At 39.2% G+C, this 19716-nt stretch overlaps 1 protein-coding gene across 2 annotated transcripts in view; it reads left to right on the top strand.

The window, feature by feature from the left end:
• Positions 1–17579, top strand: part of LSM14A (LSM14A mRNA processing body assembly factor) — a 44172-nt gene extending 26593 nt beyond the window's left edge. The window contains exons 5-10 of one of the 2 annotated variants that reach the window (XM_061594387.1): positions 1465–1641; positions 2094–2159; positions 2748–2927; positions 5371–5533; positions 14083–14323; positions 16269–17579. In XM_061594387.1, coding sequence (XP_061450371.1) covers positions 1465–1641; positions 2094–2159; positions 2748–2927; positions 5371–5533; positions 14083–14323; positions 16269–16292 — 851 coding nt within the window. In that variant the 3' untranslated portion in view covers positions 16293–17579. The remainder of the gene's footprint in view (positions 1–1464; positions 1642–2093; positions 2160–2747; positions 2928–5370; positions 5534–14082; positions 14324–16268) is intronic. The other variant, XM_061594388.1, reaches the window with a different exon arrangement.
• The last annotated feature ends 2137 nt before the right edge of the window (positions 17580–19716 follow it).

The following is a 19716-nucleotide window of genomic DNA, read 5'->3' as shown; positions in this document are numbered from 1 at the left end:
GCATTTTTTTAAAATTAAGTATGTTTCACTTATTTTATTGAAGTCTGCTTCTTTACAGTTTTCAAGGAATGAGGATAAAGTCATTTATGCAAAGTGCTATATAACACAGTAGCCAAAGTCCATTTATTTATCCATTCATTTAGGGTATCCCACTTTTCAGGTGAATCTCAAAAGTGGCTCACATAGAAATATTAAAACAATAATTATCAAGTATAATTATATAAGAAAACAGCAAATACAAGCTACAAGAACAGTTGAAAACTAGATCTCTCCTCCCCTCAACGCAATAACTCTGGTGGCTGCTGAGGGAAGAAAAAATCATTTCAGCTGAAACACTGGGAGTTAGATGGAGGGCAGCTCTCGAGGCTATCCTGTCTTTACTCCTTGGGGCGAGATCGTTCTTGAGTGCCTTTTGATGACAGTTGGGAGGAGGACAGGCTATCTCAGCTTAAACACCAGGAACAAGATGTCCTTTTAAATGGTTTATCTCTCTCTGCCGTGTTAGCACATCATGCTGAGCAATGGTTTAGCACAACATGCACAAGCTGTAACAGGCCTAAGTCTCCACCCCTTTCCTCCCACACAGCAGGAATAAGCCAACTTTGGGTGGAGGGGAAGCACCCAAATTCCTCCCTGCTGCATGGGAGGAAAGAGGAGAGAGAGGACATGGCATACTAATCCATTATTTAGTGTGATGTGCAAACATCTCTCTCCCTTCACCGCCCTCATGGCCCAACTTTGACAGGTGGGTGGACACCACCCACCCAGCTGGATTTAATCCCCCTCTTGCCCATAAATTGATGTTAGCGCATCAGCTGATGCTAGATTGACCTGTATTCCGGAGGTTCCTCACCCTTGGTTCATAGTGGCATTGCCTTTTGAACTGAAGTTGATATATTAAAAGATCTGCATCCCGTAAACTGCTAATAAGGAAAATATTGCAGTATCTTTCTGAATCCATACTAACTATTGGATGCTGGGGTTCCATAAAATAAACACTAAGGGGGGTGTAGCTGCAGTTTCAGGTGACATATATTTGTTAGTACAGTAGGGCCCCACTCATACGGCGGGTTACGTTCTGGACCCCCGCTGAAAAGCGGAACTCATTGAATAGAATGGCGTGCAACGCCCGAAACCCGCCATAAAAGCAGAACAAGCACCGTATGAGTGGGGCTTTAGTCTAATTGCGTCTAATTGAGACCACTGCATTAGCGAAGCACCATAAAGCGGGGCCCTACTGTAGTTGAATTGGTAAAGATGAGTTGCCTTCCCTCTACCCGTTTTTGCTTTTCTTTTAAGATTGAGTGAGAAGGAATGTCTGTATGATCTCAGTCTGGGTTAGTGGATCTCAAGGTGCAAAGCTATGGACATAATTGTCTTGACAGGGTAAAGCAGATTAAAAGACAAAGTAATACTTATGCTAAGGTTGGACATAAGAAATTGTGATTTCTGGTTCTGTTTCAGGTCGCTCAAGTCCTTCATTGGATCATTTGAGAAAGAGCCCAACTCTGGAGCAAGCAGTGCAGACAGCATCAACCCACTTATCTGCTTCAGCAGCAGTTGGGAGAAGGAGTCCTGTTTCAGCCAGACCTCAAGGGTCTGCTAACCAAAAATCATTAGAAAATCAGGAACACAGGAAAGGTAGAACTTGACCTTTAGATGTTGATTATTTTGTTGATAAATTTTTGTCAAACTGGAAAGTCTACTTTTTGCTGGTCAACTAGTGAAGGCTTTTGTTGAAAGTTGGATAGAAAATTTGTCTGTTTCTAAAAGTTCAGTGTCTATGGACATTGAAGGGACAAATTGGTGAGTCAGATGTTGCTTGGTGTAAGGCAAAGTTTACACATGCATGCTTCTATTTTGCCTCTTGGAAATATTCTTGGCAGCCTAGGGAGATTGACTTAAGATGTGTCAAAAGATCCACTTTCCCTTCCTTAGAAGACAATCCTCTTCCCTCTCCCAGTCATTTTTGGGGATGAGGCCTGATTAGTTTTTATTAAGGGGTTGGGGGAAAGAGGATGCAGTGCTTAGATCCATGCACACTCACAATTAGTTCACAGTGAATGAAACAAAAAAGTTGTTTGTGTTCTTAGCTGAAGCACACAAGGTTTCAAGATCTGAAGCAGAGCATCTGAGAAATGAAAACAAGCGTCAACTGGGTAAACTGACTTTGTTTTTTGAAGGGGAAAAATAGTGCTTTTAAAGTCATTTAAAACAACCAAGTTAAGAGGCTATTGGTAAAATTGTCTATATTTTCCCCCAGTATATATTTGTAGCACTTTTTGTACCCTACTCTTAAGCCCAAAAGGCTTTTTGAGGACTAAGGCTATCAGCGGCTCCAGTACTAGCAGTAGTCTGCCTTTGAGTATCAGCCGCTGAGGAACACAAGCGAGAAAAGACTGTTGCATTCATGCGCTGCTTTGGGGCTTCCTAGAGGCATCTGATTGGCCAGTGTGGGAACAGAATGCTGGACTTGATGGACTTTAGTCTGACCCAGCAGGGCTGCACATACATTTTTAGAGAAGTATATGATGGGGTACAGCTATATTTGCTGAAAATGCAACATGAGGAGATTATAGGTCTTGAACCGCCTGATGTCTGGTAATCATCTCTGCTTGGCAGAAAAAAAGCTGCCCATCAGTCCCGGCTCAGAGCAGGAGTTTTATTGTGCTGCTTACAAGAACAACAAATCTGAAACTGCAGATCTATATTGTCTGTAGGTCCCTTCACAGCCTATTTTTTCCCAGGTCCAGGTGCACCTTCAGTACGAAGGGGCCGCGGGGGGCACCGAGGAGGCAGAGGAAGATTTGGTATTAGACGGGATGTTCCAATGAAGTTTGAGAAGGACTTTGACTTTGAAAGTGCTAATGCACAATTCAATAAAGAGGAAATAGATCGCGAATTTCACAATAAGCTAAAACTGAAAGGTAAGATGAAACATGACTTACCATCTAACAAAGGAATAAGGATTGTGTTGTAAATTGCAAGTAAATTTGAGTCTTATAGAAGCTTAGGAACTATGTTCACAGGTATTTAATGGATACTAGATACTGTTTGGAAAACTGACTTCTGTTTTCAAACACTTTAATCAAAGTTCTAAAAAAACAAACTTCTGCACTTGGAAGTATAAAATACCACATTTTACATGGAGTTGTGAGTGGAGCTTCTTATTCCTGTGGGGGCTGAGAGTTAAATTAGAATAATCCTGTGGTGTTTTGAAATTAAGTTTTATAGGTACTGTATTTTCAGATGAAACTGTTTTCACTTGGGTACATTCAAAGTCTGTGGGTGTGACTTGTTTCCTCCTTTTTCTCTTTTGCCTTCCATCCTCCCTGAGGTAATCTCAAATTCCTCAAGGAAATTATAAACAGGATTGTATGTACTCAGTATGTATGGGTATGCATTACAATATTGTTCCCAGGCCAAGAAATTCTGCAGTTGGTGTAGGTTATGCAGTTTAACTTAATTATCTTGCCATTTTTACTATATTCTGTGGTTCTAATTTTGCTAGTAATGGGACAGGGCAAAAAGCCACACAAGCAACTGTAGCGCTATGCTTTCTGACAGCACGAAGTCATCTGCAGTTGCCACTGTGACCTCAGAGAGAGTCAGCAGACAGACTTCTGCTTTCCAACATAACTACAGTCTTTGAAGTGTCTTTTAAATAATCATTCCTTAATAATAATAATAATCAGGCCTTTGGAAGAAACTGAAGCACTACACCTTTGAATCTGTGAGACTTCTCTGCTGTTGTTTTAATGTTAACTTTTATTATTTAAAATTTGTTTTGTAGTTTCACTGTATTTCCCTATTATCTTCAGATGAAGGGTGGTTTAGAAAGATAATGATGATATTTTCACAGTTATAAAGGCTAGAATCTTGCATTTTAATGATTCTAAAGTCCTGAGCTCCCATCAGATTAATCTGATTTGATAAATTTGGCACTAGCAGCAATGAGCTGTAATCCTGCCCTTAGAATTGTGTTCTGCTGCCAGCCTTGTATTTCATTTAATCAAATATTGTTTAGACAAATCTGCAATGCTTTTTAAAGTTTATGTAGGAGCAGGTTCATAGTTTAGGGGTTCTCCTAGAACAGCGTTGCCCAACTAGTGGGCCACCAGATGTTGTTGAACCACAATTCTCATCTTTCCTGACCATTGGCAATGCTGGCTAAGGCTGATGGGAGTTGTGGTCCAACAACATCTGGTGGCCCACTAGTTGGGAAAGGCTGTCCTAGAACCATCTCTGTCACTTGAGGCTCAGGTAGCCTTGGTGGCACGGAGTGCCTTCTACCAACTTCGGTTGGTGGCCCAGCTACACCCCTATCTGGGCAGGGATAACCTGGCTTCAGTTGTCCATGCTCTGGTAACCTCCAAGTTAGATTACTGCAATGCACTCTATGTGGGGCTGCCTTTGAAGACAGTTCAGAAACTGTAGCTTGTGCAAAATGCAGCAGCCAGATTGGTAACAGGGACCAGACAGTTTGAACATATAAAACCGATTCTGGCCCATTTGCATCGGCTGCCTGTATGTTTCCGAGCTTGATTCAAAGTGCTGGTTTTAACCTATAAAGCCTTACACGGCTTGGGACCACAATACCTGATGGAACGCCTCTCCTGACACGAACCCACCTGTACACTACAGGTCCTCCTCTGGGTGCCTATTCCGAGGGAACCTGGGAGGCTGGCAATAAGGGAGAGGACTTATGGAATGATCTTTTTGATGAGGTGCGCCTGGCACCAACACTTTTTATCTTTTCAGCGCCAGGTCAAGACTTTCCTCTTCTCCCAGGCATTTTAGCTAAGTGTTTTTAAATTGGTTTTTTTTTTAAGTGTTTTTAAATTTGTATATTTGTTTTTAATTGTTGTAAACTGCCCAGAGAGCTTTGGCTATGGAGCAGTATACAAATGTAATAAATAATGATAATAATGTATGGATGTTAATGACAAAACCTTACAAGGAAAGCTTTTGCAACAGGTATTAAAGGTGTGTTTTTAAAATATTACACTGTTTGTGATTTACCACATTCTCTTCTGTGGTTTCTGTTCTCTTGAAGAGAACTGAAGTCACACAAATCAGGCAGGCAGTGCAGTTTTTTTCTTATTTTTACAAATAAAAATGTCTTTTTTTGTTGGAGAACTGTTGAGGACCAGTTGAAAGGAGAATGGCCAGGAGGGGAGAGTGAGTATCTTAAGTTATGGCAAGCTATTGTTGTGTTTGCTAAACTATAGCATACACAAACGGCAAGCTATTTTTGTGTTTCCTAAATCACAAGTAACTTTCTACCTCTCTTTGAAGGTGCATTTTCATGGACTGTTCATTGAGATTGTGCTTTTCCTCTCTTTTCTTCATCCCCCCCAAATCCTCTAGAAGATAAATCAGAGAAACCTGTAAATGGAGAAGATAAGGGTGACTCAGGTTTTGACACTCAGAACAGTGAAGGCAATCCAGATGAAGAGGATCCACTTGGACCCAACTGCTATTATGACAAAACCAAGTCTTTCTTCGATAACATTTCCTGTGATGATAATAGGTATTTGATTTGATTTGGCAATCTACTGAGCAAGCTGAAAATATAATAATTTCTGAATGGCAAGGCCCATAGATACTAAAATGCAGGGTGAAATCCTGTTCTTTGCACCCACGTAATAGGTGAAGTATTCGGTTTCATGAACCAAAGAAAATAACCGTTTGGTAATTCAGAGAAGGTTGGGCACACTGTTGTTCAGAGAGGTTGAGACTGACTGTGTTCATGCATAATGACAAGCCAGACTTTCTGTGAATGAGCAGTGTGCTTGTGCATGCTGCCCAATTGCTCCCACTTCATTCCTTCGGTAAAACCAGGAAGCTTTCATTACCCATTTTGTTCAAACCAGGACCCATGCTTTGTTGGCTTCCTAATAACGGTTTGTTAGGGTGTAGCAAACCACAATCCTTGGCCTTACAGGGACCAGCTTTGTTGGTGGAGATGTACATTTTTAAAATTTGCAACAAATGTTAAAAAGTGAAAGCACTGAAGAACCCATACATCCCTTTCCATTTTTGTTTTAGTTCGATGTGTTTAAAATACTTAGTGACTATTCTGATTTAACGCATTGAGCTTGTTCTCTTTCTGTGCTGCGGATACCCAATTTTCTTTATTTTTCTTGACCATAGACTAGGTGAACTAATTGGCCTGATTCAGATGTAACATGAGTTTAGGGCTAAGGACCTCTGTGAACCTCAGGCTTGCATCTTCCTTCTCCAGTGCGACTGCCTAGGATGAGATGGAAGCATCCACTTATGTTTTTAAATTAAGCAAGAGTTTCTCTTTACAACTAAACTGGGGACTGTGATTAGTCTAAAGTATGGTTTGTTGAAACAAACCAGAAACTACAGTTTGATCCAGGCTTGTTTCAATAAGCTAAAGTTTAAGCTAACCACTCTTTGTTCTTGTTGAGTATGGCAACCAACCAAGCAGATGCTTCCAGTCTCCTCCAGCACAGCCATGAGGAAAAAAGAGAAAGTAACATGTGAGCCCAACACTTATTGCAGTGGATTATAGTTTACTGTTATGCTTGAACCATGCAATTGAATTTGAATCAACACAAGCCTGAGGTTTACTCCATACATGCAGCAGAAGGAGGTGGTAGAATGATGTGTACCACTGCAGCATGCAGGTAGGTGATGCCACTTTTGAATTCTTCTTCACATAACATAAACTCCCTGCACATTAAAAAAACAACAACCCTAGAAGAACATCAGGGAAGAGCTTTTCATTGAGCTGTCTCCCTGTTCTTCTAGATTCCCATTTGGTGAAGGGGGTATGTAAGGGAGTGTTCAAAACTGTGATTTCTCTCTTGCAGGCTGTCATGGTACAGCCCATTTTACCATATTTGTAGACTGCACTTGAAATGATGGTTGCCAAGTCTTGTGACTTCAGTGTCACAGGGCTCAGACAACAGATGCAATAGGGATTTGCACCATTAATTATGGTTCAGGTTGGACTCTTTTGGTCAGGTTTGCCATAGCTTTCTGATGCTCCCAAGTTGCAGCAGTGACCAGGAGCACATCTTATGAGAAGACCATAATCCTTTTTGTCAGACTTGGGCACAGCAACTGCCAAGTACCCTAATGCATTCTGCATGGCTGTGATAATGACATTGAATCAAGATGTCTTAGGGTTCCCTTTTTCCTTCCTCTTAATGTAGCAAATAAATTTCATGCAGTGTCAGCATGGCTGGCCTAAAACCATTTGGTTGGTAGCTTACTAGAGCTGAGTTGAAAGAGCCTTACTACAAAGGAGTTTCTTCAACAGTTGATGAACAAGTAGCTTATCAGGAGCTTAATCCTAATGAAATCTTAACACCCCTAGCTAGTTCTGTGCCCAGCAGGTTGTGAGTGAGGCAGTTGCCACCAATAAACCTTTCCTGCTCTTTCCCCAATCTCCTCTGAATAATTGTGTACTGAGGGAATTAAGTTTGGGAACAGTGTCTACAGAATATCTCTGTTACCTGTTATCTCTCTAATTTTTAGCTTCCATGAAAATTAATTTTAACATCCATTCTCATTTCTGCTTCCTGCTCCAAAGCCCAACAAAATATCAGTCATCATCTGTCTGTGTGCCACTTTTCCACAGGAGTGTACCCAGATTGGTTCAAAACATATCAAATGAACAAATAAGTATAACAATTTTAAAAACTTATTAGGAATTATTTAAAAAATCATAGTATCCATTAGTGCATAAAAATCAGTTCATACAACATTGTACAAACAGTACAAATCTAACCTAATTAAATAGCTTAAGCTAAACTAAACATGAGATGCCCTCCGTTCACTGCACAGGGGTGGGGGGAATGTCAGTGGCAACCACCAATTTTAACTGGCTATTAAGCCAAGCCAAAACGTTGTGATCTGCTTACTTTGTTTGAACCCCTTTTACAAGATGTTTTTGGGTACCTCTGAGGCCCAGTAAGCTTTGTCTTAGTTTCTGAGATTCTGCCTTAACAGTTGATCTGTCAGTCTATAATGGTTCAAAGTCCTATGGTGAGCTGGGAGAGTATAAATGTCTGGGAAGAGGGTTACTGTGAGACAGTACCTCCTATGTGGCTTTGCAGCCTTTGGGCCAGCTTTCATATAAAAGGAGGTTGGCAATTGCTGACGGTACAAGTCCCCCAACTGCAAGAGTAGTTGATTCTTTTAAATGGGTTTACTTGTCGTAGGGTAAACCCAAGTGTAGGAATTCTTGGATTAAACTGTGTCTTGTGACTGGAAGACTGTCGGGAAGGTTCAAACTGATACAGCAGTCTACACTGTGATATGGGTGTGTGGTCACAGTATAGTGCACACCAGTACTTTGCCTCTGCAGGGTCCTCATGTTGTTGTTGTTATGTGCCTTCAAGTTGATTACGACTTGTAAAAAAAATCTCAAAGCGATTTACAAAGGGAATTAAAACAGTAAAATTATTGGGAAAAACAGTTAAAGACAGGTATTTAAAAAGATTCAAAATAATAAGACTAACAATGAGTTAAAAACAGGTAAAAACACAATAGCTTCTACATGCCTGGCTAGGCTTGCCTAAACAAAAATTATTTTAGTAGGTGCTGAAAAGAGTACCATGAAGGCTTTTATTGTAATATGCCTTCAAGTTGATTACGACTTATGGCGACCCTATGAATCAGCGACCTCCAATAGCATCTGTTATAAACCACCCTGTTCAGATCTTGTAAGTTCAGGTCTGTGGCTTCCTTTATGAAATCAATCCATCTCTTGTTTCGTCTTCCTCTTTTTCTACTCCCTTCTGTTTTTCCCAGCACTATTGTCTTTTCTTGTGAATCATGCCTTCTCGTATATCCAAAGTATGATAACCTCAGTTTCATCCTTTTAGCTTCTAGTGACAGTTCTGGTTTAATTTGTTCTAGCACCCAATTATTTGTCTTTTTCACGGTCCATGGTATGCACAAAGCTCTCCTCCAACACCACATTTCAAATGACTTGATTTTTCTCTTATCTGCTTTTTTCACTGTCCAACTTTCACATCCATACATAGAGATCGAGAATACCATGGTCTGAATAATCCTGACTTTAATGTTCAGTGATTGCATCTTTGCATTAGAGGACCTTTTCTAGTTCTCTCATAGCTGCCTTCCCCAGTCCTAGACTTCTTTTTTTTTTTTAACAATAATTTTTATTCAAATTTTCATAAAACATACAAAACAAAATCATAAAACATTCAAAGACAAAAAACAAAACAAAACAAAAATGATTAAACAAAAAAATAAAATGTTGACTTCCCATTTGTCACAGATCAAATCAGTTATAGGTCTACAATATATAACAATCCTGTCTCTTAAATTATATTATAAAATCACTTTCCTCCAGTAGTTATCTTAATTAATCATCAAATCTCATAAACATTACTTTATTCTTTCCACAAAAAGTCAAAGAGAGGTTTCAATTCTTTAAGAAATATATCTATCAATTTTTCTCCAAATAAACATGTCGATTAATCCATCTCGTTAATAATAATAATAATCTTATTGTCATAACCATAGTCCAAATAAACATATCGATTAATCCATCTCATCAAAATCTGTTAGGTCCAATAATTTCAATAGCCATTATTCCATTATCCATATTAATTCCATCTTCCATCTTCAATAGTCCTGTTAAGTCCAGTAATTTCAGTGTCCAATCTTCCATTATCAGTATTCCATAATAATCTTGCTGTCATAGCCATAGTCATATAATAAGAGTCTGATGGGAATTTCCTCTATCCCAAATATTTTCTTGCCATCAATTCTGAATAAGTTGCTGAAATATTGTTGTAAAGTCATATCTCTGTTCTTCTTTTTTACAGAATGCACTGGCTCATCTCTTGAGAGTTTTTCCATTGTCACATGGCTGCAGTTAATAGATTTTCTCTATATCAAGCTCCATCACATCATTCCAGTCCAGAAGATTATCCAAGCCATTGATAACTTTATCTCTAATATCTTCATTAATTTCTTCAGAGATAACGTTAAATTCCAAACAGTAGATTTTATTTCTAATATCCATAAACTCCAGATCTTTTTCCAATTCCACATTTGTTCCAATCTCCAGGGCTTGTATCTTCCCTTTATTTTTTCTTTTCTCATCTCTGATCTCATTCTCCTCTCTCACAGGATCCCCTATTTCTTTAAGCTCCTGCGTCATTTTGCTCAGTTCAATTTTCAGCTCCTTGCTGCCCTGTCGCAGGGTTTGTTTCGTTATCTCAATCTCATCCATTATTTTCTGAAACATAATTACTTCCAGATTCTCAGCCACTTTCTTGATTGCCATTTTTTAAACCACGAAAACAAAACAAAACAAAAATAAAGAAGAACCACTTCTTATTTCAGCAACAATTGGGTTAATATTCCAGGCTTGATGACATCACAGTATAAACAGAGCAGCCTGCCTTATCTCTCTATGTTCAAGAATACAAAACAAATTTAGTTCCCAGCATCAAAACAGTTAGTAGCGTCGTGAAGAAGCAGATTCGTCAAAATAAAATAGACCAAAAAGAGAATAGTCCCAGACAATATAATGTTCCTCGGAATAGAAATCCCTCTTCTGTTTATATCTTTAGAGTGCACTTCCAGGACAGCTTTTTGCAATAGAAACAGAGATAAGCTGTTAATTTCGTGAATAACAGAGAAGAGTTATAGCTCACCCAGAAGTTCTTTAAAGCTGATTCATTTGACAAATCTCTTTTTGCTGCAACAATTTAAACCAAGTAAAAAAAATAATAGAAAGAAGGTGCTTGCCTGTTAGTCCGTTTTCTCTTTGAAGAAAAGATAAACGTATCGCATTAATCAGATAGAGCTTGTTCGGAAGTCCGTCCGGCATTGCTGGCTGGACCTTTTCTCATAAATTAATGAAATCCAGTCCTCCCAACAAAAACAGGCTTTTGAGGTTGATCTCTACGTTTCTCCCTGCCCGGGACAAATTTCATCAGTCAAAAAAAAAATGTTCTGACTGATTTATATCTGAATAAGCTTCTTCTGCGGCGGGAGCCCTTCTCAAAAGCAGGCACAAGCGAAGTCACCCTTCCCGGAAGTCCCCAGTCCTAGACTTCTTCTGATTTCTGGACTATTGTTGTTTGGTTAACGACTGTGCCGAGGTATTGCTAATCCTTGACAAGTTCAATGTCCTCATTGACAACTTTAAAGTTACATAAATCTTCTGTTGTCATTAGTCTTTTTGACGTTCAACTGTAGTCCTGCTTTTGTGCTTTCCTCTTTAACTTTCATCAGCATTCGTTTCAGATCATTACTGGTTTCTGCTAGTAATCCATATTGTGGATCCATACACTCCTGATTGTGATGCATAACAATGCACACCTACCCTACCCAACCCAAGAAGGTTCCTCCTCGTTTTTTTCTTGATACTTCTGACCTACTGCATTTTTTTTAGATTTTCCAAGAGTGCCCTTTAATGCATGGGTGAGGAACCTGATCTGGCTGGTGGCCCAAATCCTTGTCTCCCCTACCAAGCCCAATTTGACAGATGGGCGGGGTCACCCTCCTTTCAGCCACCTGACATTACAATGATGTCAGGTGATGATCTTAGGAACTAAGGCACTACACAGGGCTTAAAAAGAGCCTTGTGCAATACTTTGAAATCACAGAGTATCAGTTGATGGCTGCTAACTTCAAGACTGTTTTCTGCAGTGGTTGGGCTGTGTGATTAAGCTCAGCCCAATCTAGCTGTGTCTCTACATTCCCAAGATAAGAAGAGCCTGCTGGCCAGTGGCCCATCTAGTCCAGCATCCTGTTCTCACAGTGACCAACTAGATGCCCATGGGAAGCCCACAAGCAAGACCTGAGCACAAGAGTACTCTCCACCCCCCAGCAACTAGTATTCAGAAGCATACTGTCTCCTACTGTGGAGGTGTAGCCATTGTAGTTTGTAGCTTTGATACTGTTGTTCTCCAAGGTGAGGTACCTTGCCAAAAGCTTTTTGAATGTCCAAGTACACTATGTCCACTGGATCACCTCTGTCCAAGTGCTTGTTGACACTCTCAAAGAACTCCCAACAGGTTCGTGAGACAAGAGTTGCCCTTGTAGAAGCCATGCTGGCTCTGCTTCAGCAAGGTTTGTTCTTCTATATGCTTGTTATTTTATCTTTAACAATGCTTTCTACCATTTTTTCTGGAACAAACATTAAGCTAACTCACCTGAAGTTTCTAGGATCCCTTTTTAAAGATTGATGTTACATTGGCCATTTTCCAGTTCCCAGGCATGAAAACAGATCTGAGGGATGTTACATATTTCTGTTAGAAGATCAACTATTTCACATTTGAGTTTTTTGAGAACTCTCAAGTGGATGCCATCTGGACCCAGCGATTTGTCAGTTTTTATTTTGTCCATTAAGACAAGAACTTCATCTCTCATCACCACTATTTGCCTCAGTTCCTCAGACTCCTTTGCTACAAAAGTTAGTTCAGGCACAGGAATCTGCCCTATATCCTCCACTGTGAAGACAGATGCAAACAATTCATTAGCTTATCTGCAGTCTCCTTATTCTGCTTTAGAACACATTGGACTCCCTTGTTGTCTGAGGGTCCAACCACCTCCCTCAACGGTATCCTGCTACTAATGTATTTAAATAATTTTGTTGTTGTTGGTTTTGGTTTTTGGCAATGTGTTCCTGAAATTCATTTTTTAGCATCCCTTACTGTCTTCTTGCATTTCTTTTGCCAGAGTTCGTGTTCCTTCTAATTCTCCTTATTTGGACAAGACTTCCATTTTTTGAAGGAAGCCTTTTTGCTGCTTGTGTTACTCTGCTCATTAACCACACCAGCATTCTCTTGGCCCTGGTGGTACCTTCCCTGCTCTGCAGTATACACTCCAGTTGAGCTTTTAATCCTGGGTTTTTGAACAGCTCCCAAGCATTATGGAGTTATTTAACCTTCTGGACTTCGCCTTTCAATTTCCTTTTTATCAAACCTCCATTTTTGGGAACTTTCCTCTTTTGAAGTCAAAAGTGAACATGTTGGATTTTCTTCGCAATTGGCCATTTACATGTATATCTAATTCAGTAGTACTGTGGTCACTGTTCCCAATCAGTTTGACAAAGCTTACATCTCACACCAAGTCCTGGGCACCACTTAAAATTAAGTCCAGGATCCCTGCCCTCCCAGTTGGTTCCATGGCCAACTGTTCTAGGGCACAGTCATCTAGGATGTCTAGAAATTGTATCTGTTGTCATGACTGGAACACATATGTAGCCAGGCTATGTCAGGGTAGTTGAAGTCACCCATTTGCAGGTTTGGATTCAATTCATATGATGATAGGTGTGGAGCAGCTGGGCATGGTTTGGGGAAAATAGCTTCATGAGCCAAATTTGACCCACAGGCCAGAGGTTCCCCACTTCTCCTTTAAGCTATGCCCCAGGTTGGGGATATCTTTTTGGTGCATCTAGACTCCTGGCAAAGTCTGAGCATTCTAGAAGCATTATAAGACTTTATCATTTTGGCCTTGGTTTGATAGGGGGTAGGAAATATTAAAAGCTTTTGTTACATTTCTGTTTGATTTGTTAAACATCATATTGTAACCTTTAACATTTTTATGTGCATCTGTATGAATAATTTGATATAGTAAGAGGAGTCACCTATACTTTGTCTCACTCTAACTGCATGCAGAGGTGTTGATATTTATCCCAAAAGCGTGGGAAGTTCTCTTTTACATGGTGCTCCCTAAGCTAATTTGCCGTCCTGGGCTCCTGCTGGGAGGAAAGGCAGGATATAAATCAAATAATAACACTTCAGCAGTAGCTGCTTAAATGGATCAGCATGTCTTAAAGAACAGGAGGAAATTCTTCACTCAGGCAGGCAGTGGTAATTGGAATTATACCACTTGTTCTGATTTGAGGAGCTGTTTTAGCACTCTTACAATTTTAAATGCTACAAAATAGAGTCTGTAATGTCACTTCTGCACAGTGGTGTTGCTGTGTAATTACTCTGTGCATATTAATGTACTAAACTGTTTTAAAATCTCACCTGTCCTTGGCATTGATACTGCTCCTGATGCATACCTAGTGACCTGGAGCAAGTGTTCTTGTCATTCATGTTTCAGAAACAGAAGACCAACTTGGGCTGAAGAAAGAAGACTGAATGCAGAGACATTTGGAATTCCATTGCGTCCAAACCGGGGCCGGGGGGGCTTCAGAGGCAGAGGGGGAGGCGGAGGAGTAGGTGGCTTCCGGGGTGGTAGAGGACGTGGAGGCACAAGAGGAAATTACGGCACCCCTCGAGGATTTCGTGGTGGATTCAGAGGCGGACGCGGTGGCAGGGAGTTTGGGGACTTTGAATATAGGGTAATGCATATTTAAAAACTTTATTTCGGGAGTGGGGAACTTGTACTCTAGCTCCCATCAGCTACACCAGCATGGCTAGTGATCAGGGATGAAGGGTGTCACAGTCCAGCAATGACTTAGAAGGCCACAAGTTTCCCATCCTGTCTGTCATCACTTATAGCCGTAGGCTATAAGACTGTATTCAAGAAGCACAGAAGTAAAAATTCAATTCACTTGAATTATAATTATAAAAATTATGACAAACCTAGAAATGTCTCTACAGTAAGAAAGATATTTAATATCGGGTGAGATAATCAAAACACAATCTCATAATCTTTTATATACTGGGCATGGATTTTCTCTGAGCCAGTCAAATTTTAGTCAGCCTCAAGTGGAATGCTTCTTACACCTCAATATACTTCATACTCTCTACACAAGACTATAGCTGAGGCAAAACAGTCCTGTATATCTTTCTGCCTCAGTTCTTGTTCCTGTTAGTTTGAATTTCTGCACAATGTGCTAGCCATTGTGAACTATGTTAGGTTAATTTGTTTAGCTGTGGGAGAAAGAGTTGGGGCCACAACTATAGGTCCAATTTCTTATGCTGACATGTCAAAGATTTCAAGGGGCCAGCATGAAAAGTTTCTTGTTCTCTCAAACATAGCATCTTTGAAGACATTAAAATAAATTGTTTTCTTGCATATTCCCATCCCAATGCAATCTTTTTATCTCTTTTGGACAACCATTTGGGGGAGGGGGGGTTGGTAAAGTCAAGCATCTAGTGGAAAAAGGAAAATATGACTGGATCAGCATATAGTCACACTCTAATAAACGCTTTAAAATTGTCAAAATATGAAATTACCAATTCAGAGGATTAAATGTCAATAGGTCCAAATTTGGATCCTTGTCATTCCCATTACGTATGCATATGGAACTTAAACTGGAACAAAAAGGGACCTACCTGCTCTATTAATACCAGAACCTTTAAATGGAAAAGAGTTTTGTTGTTTTGGGGAGAGTCCAATGCCAATTTTAGTTAATGTTTTTCCTGTTCTGGCATTTGTATCACCAGCTATTAAATTAATTGGTGAATGTATAGGATTCAGAAACATTAGTCAGAATGCTGAGTCAATTCATACTGAATTAATCCCAATCCTAGAATGTTTGGGGTGGGATGTGTGATGATGTATATCTACAGAAAAGTTGAGGCCTAAGCGCTAGGCCCCTTGCAGGATTAATATATCATCAATATGCAGAACACCCAGACTCAGACTAACTGAGGTCATAGTTGTCAAAGCACTACAGTCATAGAATATAGGGTAATGTAGTATTTTCCTTAGAAAACTGGCATTCCCAACCCAACAGAAATGTATTCTGTTTTCATAACAGGATACATAAAGAATTTTGATTCTCAGCTGACCTATATTAGCTCCCATTTCTTCCCAGTGCTCCTAGCGCCAAGTATAAATTCAAGTTTCTTTTTTGTGGGTGTTAGCCAAATGCTGCAACACACACACACACACACACACAATTTGCTCCGAATTGGTGATGGAAACAAAACACATAGTTAAAGGCAGAAATTTCCTTTTTTAGGAATGAACAGAAACAGGCATACCTCATCCTCTGGATATGGTTAAGTATAGAAAACATTCAGATAGCCTTTTATGCTAATAGTCCCAAATAGTTATTGCATAATACCTGCATGACTACCTCGGAACATGCGTCATTAGTGGAGTTGGTCTACAGAGGATAATAAGCTACTGTTGCAGTGATTACTAGCTTCGGAAGACATCTGGGTATTTACTTGCAAGTTTTATAATCGGTGCAATCCAGAGAAAATTGGGCACCATTTAGAATACTGTTACCCTAGCCTTCTCTGGATTGAATCCTTATCTGCTCCTGTTCTTCATTAATTGTAGGACTAGGTTGGTCCAAAAGTAACTTTTTTCATTTTTGTGTTTTTTAGAAAGACAACAAAGTTGCTGCATAGCCAACACAGAAGTTGAAAGCAGGTGGACCTGTAGATTTTCATGATCCAGACAATGTGTCAGTCTTTGCAAAGAATTGTTAATTTGCTGTAAAACTTGTCACCAGCACTGGGGTTTGTTTTTAATTTCAAAGGGATATGGAGCAGTAACCTTTTTGGGGAAAAGGCCATTTTCAAAAACAATGTGCATTAAATATATTTGAGATAGAAGACTTAAGTAATTTCTTATATATAGTTAAAATATAAAGCAGTACTTCAGTGGAGTTTTTAAGTATTTTTTTTCATCACAAAAAATTATCCAGTTGTATTTGATAACTACTGCAGGCTGCAAAGAATTGTATGCAGAAGGCCGTCAGTACTGTGAGTGTGTTGATCCAGTGAAAGTTGTTTTTGGAAATTCTGTAATCTCCCTTTTGAGATAATTGTACTCTTTGTCAAATAGGGTGCTGGGCAATATAAAACCTGATTTTTGTCAGTCAAAAAATGTAAACACAGTAAAACCTGTTTCTTAGGCAAAGGAAAACTTTTTATAGTTGTAAAATTCCATGATTATCCCACTGCCAAAGAAACACTAGATACTTTATATAGCTGTATAAAAAGCAACTAATTTTTTAAGAATAAACATTTTTAAGTCTGCAAACGTGCTGTGTTGAAATGCTAAAACACCCACACCATAACACCCACACGTTATTTGTTCTGATTTTTTTTCTTTGTAGCTTTTCAGCTTTAAACTTATTTGATTTTTAAATTTTGACTATAAATAAACATTTGAAATATTATTCCATTATACAAAAACTGGATACAATAATTTATCTTGCAAGAAATTTATTTTGTAGGGGTTTGAACAGATTAAGGGGCTTTTTCAAATGAAGACAAACCTCACCACTCATGTCATGATTCACAGTTCACGTTAGTGATAACTCTTAAAGTAAAAATGACATAGGCACACAAGTTCTGATGCTCCCTTTGTGCCTGGAATAAAAATTAAATGTCTCCATGTGTTGATTCTTGAAATGTTGACTTTGTTTTACTATTGTTGACATACTCAATTAAAAGTGACTCTTTAGTGTTTGCAGTTGCTTGAGTTTCGATGGACTGTAGCTTGGAGACATTGACTGCTCATACTTATCCCAACAGTGATTTGGTATGGAGTAAACTTTTGCCAGTTCTGAATTACTAGTTATAACTTCTTTTGATATTAAGTTATAATTAGAAACAGTAATATAGTAACTTGTATTTTGTATGTGTATATGAAAGCCACAGGAATAAAGGGATCCAAAGATTAAAACATTTTTATCTAATTTGCTGATCTTCTTTTGTTTCTCCTTCATGTTCAGTAGTGATAAAATGTGGATAACTGCACTGTTAGAAAATGGGAATATTTAAGTGATAGAATCATAATTTTATATCTTTTTGTATAGCACTATAAGGAAGTATTTTGTAATTGGTTTATTCATGAGGTCAAGTATTTGGCAACCGTAGAAGTTAGATACTATTTGGTAATGTTTTGCATGTTGACAACAATGCCTTTTTGGGTTCCACAAATCATGATACTGTTTTGAGTTTTTTAGACATAAGGCAAGTGCTGTACTGTCGCAATAACTATGTATACTGTATGAGGTTCCCAAGTTTATTTAAACCAGATACAATGAGACATGCTGTGAAGGTATGAAGATTTTATCTTGCCTGCCAATACTTTGGGTTTTACCTCAATCATCATCAGCTTGACAGACCTCCAGTGTACCTTGCTACAGAAAAGTGGGGCTTTTATTTTGAGCCAGAATAAAACAGTTCAATAAAAACAGTCTTTGTGGGAAAAAAATTCTAGCTTATTCTTGTTTTGCAACCTGCCATAAATAGGGTTGGGGATGGGGGGCAGGAATTTGATTTACCCTCACTTTGAGGCCATTGTATAGTTCTGTGTAGTGGATAAACCTGTAACTTAAGTGTGCTGTTTCATCAAACTGTAACCTTTCAACTCTAGAAAGAAGTCAGCAGGGCTTGTAAATACGGTAGGTAAAAATAACTGTAAGATCAAATAATGGATTTTTTTAAAAAAGGTTTCAGCTATTATTTTCTCTCATAAAAATAACCTGGTTTATAGTGAAATTAATACAAACTTTATACAAAAAGTCTCCTACAAACTTATGAAAGGCTGTTTTCTTTTGTAAAGAGAGAGCTGGGAAGAAAACAACTACAGTAGGGTCCTGCCCATACAGCGGGTTACGTTCCGGACCCCTGCTGTAAAACTAAAACCGCTGTAAAGCAGATCCCATTGACTTACATTGACCAAAATGGTGCTCGGCGGCAAAAAAACACCATAAAAGCAGAACAAGCACTGTAAAGCGGGGCCTTTCTACAACTCACAACCGCTGTATTAGCGGAACGCTGTAAAGCAAAGCGCTGTAAAGCGGGGCCCTACTGTAAACAGTGCATGTTCTTATAACCAGAGCTTGGCAAAGTTACTTTTTTTAAACTACAACTCCCATGAGACCCACCCAGCATGGCCACTGGATTGGGCTGATGGGAGTTGTAGTTCAAAAAAGTATCTTGTCCAAGTTCTGATTATAACTTGATACTGGGGACCAGAGAGTGGTACATAATCATAGCCTAGAATTCAGGTGCTGCCGTCCTTTATTTCACCAGGATCATCCACTGAGCCCATTTTATGTCCAACAGCCTGAGTTCTGCAACTTGTTCATTTTGGATTTATGAAAATAGCAGGGATGCTTATCTCATGGAGAAACACCAGTTTGCCCAGTAATTATCATCCCTTGCTTCTGGAAAGCTCTATACAATAATTGCAATCCAGTTTTGCATACACCACCAGTGTGGTGTAGTTGTTAAGGTGTTGGACTTTGACCTGGGAGACCAGGGTTCAAATCCCCACACAGCTATGATGCTCACTGGGTGACCTTGGGCCAGTCACTGCCTCTCAGCCTTAGAGGAAGGCAATGGTAAACCACGTCTGAATACCCCTTACCATGAAAACTCACCATAAATTGGAATCGACTTAAGGCATTTTCATTTTTTCCATGTTCATCTGGGTATGTTTCCAAATAAGGAGACCTAGCATGGAGCCTGTTGACCTTCATTTAAGTAATGATGCTTAGTATATTTATGTGTGTATATGCCTTGTTTATAAGTACATACATATACAATTCTACAGGAGAAAAAGGCATGTGAGTACATGGTGATAGGCTTTGAATTATGCCTTTAGATTGGGATGAGCAACCTGTGGTCATTGACCTTATTTCATTAAGGTGGCAAAGGTATGAATTTAGTGGGGAACGGAAAAAAGGGGATGGCTCCACTTCCCCTCACTATGTGGCTCCTGATTTGTGAAATTAGAATGCATACTTGCTCAGCAAATTCATAGATTTTAAAATGGAAAACCTGGTTTAAATAGATAGGGTAGTGGGGAAAG

Source organism: Rhineura floridana, chromosome 13 (assembly GCF_030035675.1).
Source record: "Rhineura floridana isolate rRhiFlo1 chromosome 13, rRhiFlo1.hap2, whole genome shotgun sequence".
NCBI classification, from domain to species: Eukaryota; Metazoa; Chordata; class Lepidosauria; order Squamata; family Rhineuridae; genus Rhineura; species Rhineura floridana.
Note: the sequence above shows the minus strand (reverse complement) of the source record. Positions and strands in the feature narration are given on the sequence as shown.